The sequence below is a fragment of the Acanthochromis polyacanthus genome, chromosome 14, assembly GCF_021347895.1.
Source record: "Acanthochromis polyacanthus isolate Apoly-LR-REF ecotype Palm Island chromosome 14, KAUST_Apoly_ChrSc, whole genome shotgun sequence".
Taxonomy (NCBI): Eukaryota; Metazoa; Chordata; class Actinopteri; family Pomacentridae; genus Acanthochromis; species Acanthochromis polyacanthus.
Window position 1 is genome coordinate 29,723,031 of NC_067126.1, and position 8,341 is coordinate 29,731,371.

An 8,341-nucleotide genomic window follows, 5' to 3' on the forward strand; every position below is an offset into this window, starting at 1 on the left:
CCAGTGAGAAAAGTTAAATTCTGAGTGTGTTGTTGATCTTCCAGGTGTTAGAATTTGCATACAGATAGTTTTAGGAAGCATTCGGTAGCTTTTACCGGTGACCTTTTAGAGGGAAAACATAAAGACAGGGGCAGAGGCATGTTAAGCAATGACAGATGTCCCATCAAGATGGCTTTGTGTATAAGATGCTATCTTCAAGACCTTTAGCCAGTCTTCATGCTAAATTAGATCTCATTTGACATTTATTCTCTAACATAAATATTTTATCTTGATGTGAAAATCCACTGACTGTCCCCTGGACTGCCTGTGCTTGGTGAATGATGCCCGAGATGGAAGAGGACGCGTTTATTTTTAGCTGATCATCTATGTGCAGGGCTGATTGAAATGTGCTTGCCATTGTTTACAAGTTCCTTTGAAGTGATCCTTCATTGTGAACCTACCTTTCATGGCCCTGGCCTCTCTGGCCACTCTCTTATTGACCGAAAGCAGCTGTGCACGCTGTGTGCATGTACATATTGTACAACCAAGGTACTCCAGTTTTCAATGCTGTTCACCACTTGTCCTGCTTATTTACATACTTTTGTAAAGAACATTTAGCATTTCTCTTCGTTCCAAGGTCAGCATTTTCCTGCCGTTTTCCCTCGTTGTGTTTCTCAGTCATTTTCTCTATAGCCATTCTGTTCTGCTGAGTTATCTGGAGTTTGCACCTCAGAGTCACGTACAATTGTATCTCTCAAAACGCTAAAGAGCAATTTCACTGTAGCATGCCACAGTTTTTGTGTCCAAGCAGGCTAAATTGGGTAAGGAGCTCCCAGGACTGCTGGTGTGTGTCAGAGTTGCAGCAGTAAAGTGACCTGCTGTTAGATGGCCTGATTTGCTGTTCACACTCAGAGGTCCTCCTGGCATAGACAGCCCTGGAGGAGAGCATGTACACAAGAGCAGGGCACCATTAAAGCAAATGAGACTGTTGCTGACTCTGCCTTGAGATAAAGGGTATCTGCTGTTTCTGTCCCTCCCACAAAAAGCGGTGCAGCTCAGTAGACCTCCTTCCACAGCTCGCACAAGATCACCCCAAACGGGAACTCTTGTGCCTTTCAGCAAGTCCAGTGTGCTGCCTGGTGACAAGAAAGATACTTTCCCTCAACCGGGCCTTATGGTTAGAAAGCATCCTCATTTAATTAGCCGGTCTCAGCTGTGCACACACTCAGTAACTTGCTCAGGAGACACTGCTTGATTTGCTGGGAGCCTGAGATGGGAGTTTTCTCTGCCCCAAAGCAGGCATGAAATAATTATGAGCAAAGGACAGGACCTCCTCATTTCTAGTAATTTCATTAAATGCAGAACATTTTTTCTATTCTCCACCATTATACTTCCCTTCTGTCTTCACTGCCATTGGAGTAGCTTTGAATCTTTTGAATGAAGGAAAAATACTATTCTCAATAATTTCTCAGCCAGCCTTATGATTAATAGATTAGATGTACCTCCGGCTCAGAGGAGCTCCATGTATGAATGTTCCATTACAGAAGGATATTTTTTGATCATAGTGCTTGTCATTTGCACATGCAACAAATATATAGTATTTATCTCAGTCTGGTGTAAGACTGTTGTTCATTCTCTACAGTGAAAGAAGACCTCTGCTACTAAATTGTAGCTTTGTTTACAGAATTTTTTTTTTTAAAATAAGGCACAATAAGGGAAATGTCTGTTGTGCAGAGGAACCTTATTGTTCTTTTTTTTTTTTTTTTAGTTTTTTGGCAGGTGTGTAAGGTCGTATGCCACCTGCTCTCTTTGTTCTTGCTCTGTTTGAACAAATGTGGCCTGTCGGGCGGTCTGCAATGTGTACTTGAGTGAAGATGTGTGTGTGAGTGTGCGCGTGCACAAGCAAGCACTTCTTTGTATCCAGGCAGAGAATGTCAGGCCCTTGTGTTTTATAGCTTAAGATCAAACATGGCCTGAGCGTTTCTGTGAGCTCATTAGTCTGAATATCCTCTGTCAACAGTCAAGGCACAATCTTGTTTTAATGAAGAATTATGCCTCAGCTGCAGGATAAAAATATCATGCCAATGCACATATTTTATGCCATACCCTAACTGTGGTTTATAGCTGCTCACATGTGTTATATTTTATGTCTGCACTGTTTGAGAACGGCTCCCAAGATAACTGTAACACTGAGGTTTTCTCTCTTTTGCTGTTGCAAAGTTTTCTTTCATAAATCCATATATCCAATGCATTGAATACTTTTTAATGTCTTAGTAGCATCTTCTATGATTTCCCCAATTTCTCTCATGGCAGTGTTTTCCCCAGCAGAGGGTCTTCTTCTCCATATAAACCAACTCCTAGCCCTTTACTTGTCTGCATGCGATCATAAGAACGAGAAAAGCAACTCAAGTGAGGAGCGAAATTGCAGAAGCATGGTACCTCTTGGGGAACGAACAAAAATGGTTAATCAAGCTCTTTGAGAGCTGTGGTTTGTGTGGGGGTGTAATCTGTGGCACCTCTGTGGCAGATAGCCACAGGTTCTGTCCTGTGGTTCATGCTCTTGTGGTACTTGAACTAATCACAACAGGTGTGTTTGTTCTGTCTTCTGTCTTTTCTGGTTTACGTGACGGAGCAGCAGAGGGGGAAGAAGCTGCAGAGTGGAGCAGGAGAGGAATGCAATAATTACATTAACAGTGACCATGTTCGTCTGTTCAAGTGTCTCAGTAGGGTGTGACAGAGCAGCTTGCACAAAACCAGAATCCTGAAACGGAAGCAACGAAATGAAAAGCCGGTCATGATTAATTTTACTGAAATGGAGAAGGCTTGTTAATTAGTCAGTTTACCTGAGCTGAATCAGAGCGATCCTGAAAGAACATGTCTTGTCCGTGTAGTTATTAGATGATGGCTTGTTTGGGTTATGATGTGTAATGCAGTTCCTTTGCTCTTCTTGTCTAAAGGGTAACATTATGAACACACTTCAACGATAGCAAAGTGGTTAATTTTTTTGAAACGGCAACATTTTGTTTGCAGCCATCTTAGTCTATTTGTGTCACTATTGTACATCATGATGTAAATATAGCATCGTTAACATGGTGGATTTTATACTACATCAAGGTGAATACCAGCAATATAATATAGCATGACTTTAGCTTATGCTTTTGTAGATATGTGTTTTATATCTTTTAACACACAGTTCATAAATACCAGTTTTACCGTTATTAGCACTGATAGAATTCACCATTGTGAGGATGTCTGTGTTGTGTATTGGTGTAAGGATTTACCACACTAGGGATCTTTGTTTCCCTCACTGTTGTATTGTAGTACTTTTTCTTCTCGTGTGTATGATCTGTGAACAGGTCAGCTAAATTGAACGTGAAATGGTTGCATTAATGATACAGATGGATAACTTGTAAGCGCTTAATGAAGTTTAAACTAGGATACGTCAGTGTTATTGACATGGTTATTGCTAACAAGCAACGCAGCATTACTGCTGGTACCTCTTACTTATCACAGTGGTTACAAAGTCAATTCAAGACACAGCAGGATGAACAATAAAATCCATTTGTGAAAAGTGGGTTTTAATAGTCAGAATGAATAAATACTTAAAGCTGCTGTAAGCGTTGCAGTTATTAACAATGTATCTCATGATTACATGTATGTTTGTAAGGGTTCCTCGTAGAATGGACCCAATTCTCTTTCTGACTCTTAAGATTATCTGTATTGATTATTTGTTCATGTTTCTGGCCAACAATGAAGCCAGTGAAGATGAACATTATCAACTAAGGAACTATATTTTTCCACCAGGAGTTGGTAGAGACCAGAATAGAGCTATAAGAAGGTATAATTGGCCTTATAAGTGTCCAGAAACATGACTCCAAATAATGATAATATTTCTGTGTAACTGCTGGATGTGTAAATATGCAGCTAATAATAATTTAACTCACCATGGTAACTTTCAAGGTGATTATGTCAATGTTGTTGTTTTTTTTCGTAACATGCTCGTGTTGTCCCCAGAGATCAAAAAAGTTGTTGTGGGATCAGATAATGTGACTCTAAGATCTTAGAGTGCACGTTTAACAATTTCTTCCTTGGCCCTTACTGCTGACTACCTGACATTTTTTCTCATTGAACTCGGCAACTCTTGAGAAAATGTTGTTTCTCATTGGTTGAACTTATTTCAACCACTTCTCCAGTTTGTCCATTTGCAATTTTATGCAGGCCGGAGAGCATAAAAGCAGTTTGAAGTGACGGAAAGCTGAAAGAACTGCAGAATGGAGTGGAGCTTTTCAGGTGCATTGGCAGCATTAGCAACAAGTTAACATTAAAAGAACTCATTAGATTATCCAAAATGTTCTAAATGTATAATGCTAAGTGTTGGCTTCAGACATGCTGAAGCAGAGAAAGTATGTTTTTTTGGATTGCTTTTTACATTTTGATGCCTCTGATGCTGAACAGTCATTCACAGAGAAATCCTTGCTAATGACAAGTCTTGCCAAGAACGGGAGCCTCAATATGTGTTCTGTTGTTCAAGGGGCAGCACCTTCACTTTTCCTTGCCTAGAACAGTCTCTCTTGATGTTCCCGATGCTTCTTTCTTGCTCCAGTGTAACAAGCTGCAGGCTGGGGCTCATTGTGACCGGGCCGACAGGTAAATTTATGAAATGTTGGAAATCAATAGCTGAAGTGTGTCTGTGAAGGTTCATCTGAGTCATCCACGTAAATGTAACTTTTTCCCGTATGAGAGAAACAGAGGGTGCATAGTTGATACAGCGAAACAAGGACAGTTTTTTATGTCTGTACATTACATCTGTGTTTTTTTTAATCCTTCTCTCTGTAGCGGCTGACTCTGCTGCACGTGAACAGCAACCAGTGCTTGGACATGCCGTCCGAGGAGGACAAGATGGTGCCCACCTTGAGAGACTGCAACGGCAGCCGCTCCCAGCAGTGGCTGCTGCGTAACATGACCCTGAGCGTCTGATCCCTCACCTCTCTGCTTCCCCTCGACTGCTCTGATCTCCTGCTTACCAGTCCCGGCTCTCCGCACCCTCACCAGGTGGCTCTTACCACACACATCATGCGCCTCTTTCTGTGACAGCCGGGCCAACAAACACACGAATACAGGCAGCGGCGGCTTATCTTCCATTATGGAGCCGTCTCCGCTTACAGGTCTAAAGAGAAGCTGCACCTGCCTTTTCGATAACACGACGAGCTGTAGCTTTGGGGAGCGTCTTGGTGTCCAAGCTGGGAGAGCGAGGTGTGGGGTCTGTGCATGGAGAAGACTGATATCAAAGCAATCACACTGTGTCGGACACCTGCTAGCTGTGCATCTGCTCAGACTGCTGCTTAGCTCCTGGACAAACAATTAAACAGAAACTCATCTGTAATATTGCAAGACGCATCTCTAGGATGGTCTGCAGTATTAATGACCTTCCTTGTGCTGTGGCCAGGCAGTGCATTGATGTGTTTACTGTAGGTAAAACAATCTGTCTATTGCATTAAAAATAAAAAAGAGGGTTTAGTGAGGTGGATTTGTGAAGCTGCTGTTGATATTTGAGAGTTAATCTAACCGACAACAATATATCAACTGATATTTCTTTTTTTATCACTTTTGGTCTAAGGAGTTACAAATGATAATGATACTGCAGCTATTGTGCATATACTTTTTTATTTATTGAAAGAAGATGGGCATATTTCCAGAAACTGTGTCTCTGCTTCAGGTTGCTTGGTGGGTATTTGCCATGGCAACCGTTGACTGGCATGTGAGGTTCACCATTGATAGGAGACACACTGTCAACTTTTGTGGTGCTTTTCAGAATGAAGAAAGTTGTAGCTCTGTGTAATCTACGAACACTGATACAAGATATTGTTTTCACTTCTTTAACAAGCCCACATGCTGTAGCATTAGTGATTTAAGACGTATGACTTTTCCCTAAATTTGGACGGATTCATTGTGCTATTATGCTTTTTTTTCAGCTTGGAAAGTGAAAGTTGGAAAGAATGGCTAAGAGACTCCCAGAGAGAAATCAGAAGCCGGCCTTCACAGATGCAGACCAATCAGACTGCAGACAGTTCACGCCAATGGCAAACACTAATGTAGGGTCACTTTTCTTTTCACAGCCGCAAAATAAGTAAATTTCTAGTTTTGCGATTGCAATGTTGACCAAATATACAGGTAAAATCAAGACAAACATGAATTATATATATTTAGAATTGACTTTTAAGTCAGTTTAACTTAACAGAAATAACATTCTTACAAGGATCCCTTATTTGATTATTAAAAAATCATTACGTATTGCACTGTTATGTTTCAGGTTGCGGTTGAAGAATGAACTTGTGCTCTTTTGTGCACAAACCTTGCAGTGGAGACACTGTCCGTAAATTACCTCAAGCATATCTTTAAAATTCTAGTGCTGAAATTTCTTGATTTAGATGGCGGTCTTGAAGTGTGAAAAATAATATGAACCTAATGTTCCATGTTAATGTAACAGGAATTACAGAACAGAAGTCTATTCATGGCAGAATGCTTGTAGAGAGGAAAGAAAATGGCGTAGGAATGGAAGTGCAAGTAATCAAGACTCTTTTTTGAATAGACAGGATTTCTCTCTAAGGAATGTAAACGTTTTCCCCAAATGACAACAAAAATATGTGGAACAATCACATTATATTATCATGGCTGTCCGAGAGGATCATTGCTTGAAATCAATTTCCGGAAGATTTTAGATTCTTCTACTAAGACAATCTTGAGAAATCAGGATGTCTTGGAGCGGAATAGTTCTGTGTGCCTTTAGAAAGAGGTTTTGTGTTTGGTTTGTTGGTTTTTAAGTGTTTGAATCATTTTGTTGTTAAAAAATCTGAACTTCAAGTGAGTTTTCATTTCCGTTTAACTACAAAAACATATTAATATTTAAAAATTGTCATATCTCTTGAACATGTGGCTGTCATGCTAATTCTTGATCAAACATTCAGTTAATGGTTCAGTAAGTGAATATTCACTAATCACTAATCCAGATGTGACAGATACATTTCACTGCATTGTATCAGGCAACAGATGCTGTTGTACATAATGCTGTTAACTTGTTTCTAGCACCATTGTTGTTGTACATACAGAACCAATTATTTTTCTAAGATGCTGTAACACTTGAACACACTCAATGAAAAAGACATTGAATGATAAAAAGATCACGCGGTATTGCAGTGTTTTCCTTTGGTTTTGTTTTGTTTTTTTTAAAATTGAGGTAATAAAAACCAGTGCTTACCTTGGGTTCTGAAATTCCGGTGTGTTTTGAAAATCAAAAATGAATCCCACAAAGCCAATTCTCAGACTACCTAAAGGACCGTAGGCGAGCGGACATGAGGGAATCTAATCCTACCAACGCTGCTCCGACACTGAATCCTTGCCATGCTCCTGCTCAGCATTCAGATGAAAAATTCAGTGACCTCTTTGATATTACGCACACACGTTTATTGTTTTCCATTACCTTAAAGTGCATGGTGTTAAAATAGGAATGTAATGTTTCAGTGTGCTGGTTGCAAAGTGATGTTACCTGTTTGTACGTTTTGCCTTTTTGTAGAAAAAAGAAAATAAAACCTCTTCTGAACTTAGAATTAGCATTAATTTCACTGTCAAGCAACTGATGAAAGTGTGAACACTAGCACATTGCTGGGAGAAAAAAACAAGTTGATTAATAAGCTTTTAAGAACCCCATACATCCCATTACAGCCCCTTCCATTATGATAGAAGACAACACCATTACAATAGGATGCTGTAAGAGTTACATCTGAATGTTGCTTTCCACTTCTGTCCAGTCTGCGTAGAGGAACCTGCCACTGTCAGCTGACAAAAGTCCCCCTGCCACGGATCATTATTCTGTGTATATTTAAGCAAAGAAGACTTGACCTTTTAGGTGGCCCTGCTTTGTTAAAGACTGAAAGGCAAAATTGCTCTTTCACAGGAAAAAAGAGCTAGAAGGTCCATGGAGAGAAAAATACAGAATATCCAACTGACATTGAACAGGATGAAGGTTTCACATCTTGGATTAATTATCGTTTAAAACATTTATTCTCTGTTTTTATCAGCTGATTAATGAGTTATGTTGAAAATATTTGTTCTGTGTGACCAAATCTCTAAAACCCCAAAGGTAATCAGCCAACAAACCTAAATCGGCACATTTCAAAAGGTGGAATCGCAAGAAAAATGACTCGAGCAGTTAAATATCAAACTTGTTGACTAAAGCAATCATTTGACATTTTGTGCTATTTGTTTTTCTGAGGACAAAATGAGAGGATCGATACCACTCTCGTGTCAGTGTGGTAAATAAGCTATACACTGGAAAAAATGCCCCTCTTAAAACAAAGGAAAAAAA

The 8,341-nt window shown here is 39.9% G+C and overlaps 1 protein-coding gene across 2 annotated transcripts in view; it reads left to right on the forward strand.

The window, feature by feature from the left end:
- The window catches only part of galnt13 (UDP-N-acetyl-alpha-D-galactosamine:polypeptide N-acetylgalactosaminyltransferase 13), a 44,141-nt gene extending 36,558 nt beyond the window's left edge, over positions 1-7,583 (forward strand). For both annotated transcript variants that reach the window (XM_051959238.1, XM_051959237.1), the window contains exon 12: positions 4,816-7,583. In XM_051959238.1, the coding sequence (XP_051815198.1) occupies positions 4,816-4,956 (141 nt within the window). In that variant the 3' untranslated portion in view covers positions 4,957-7,583. The remainder of the gene's footprint in view (positions 1-4,815) is intronic.
- The last annotated feature ends 758 nt before the right edge of the window (positions 7,584-8,341 follow it).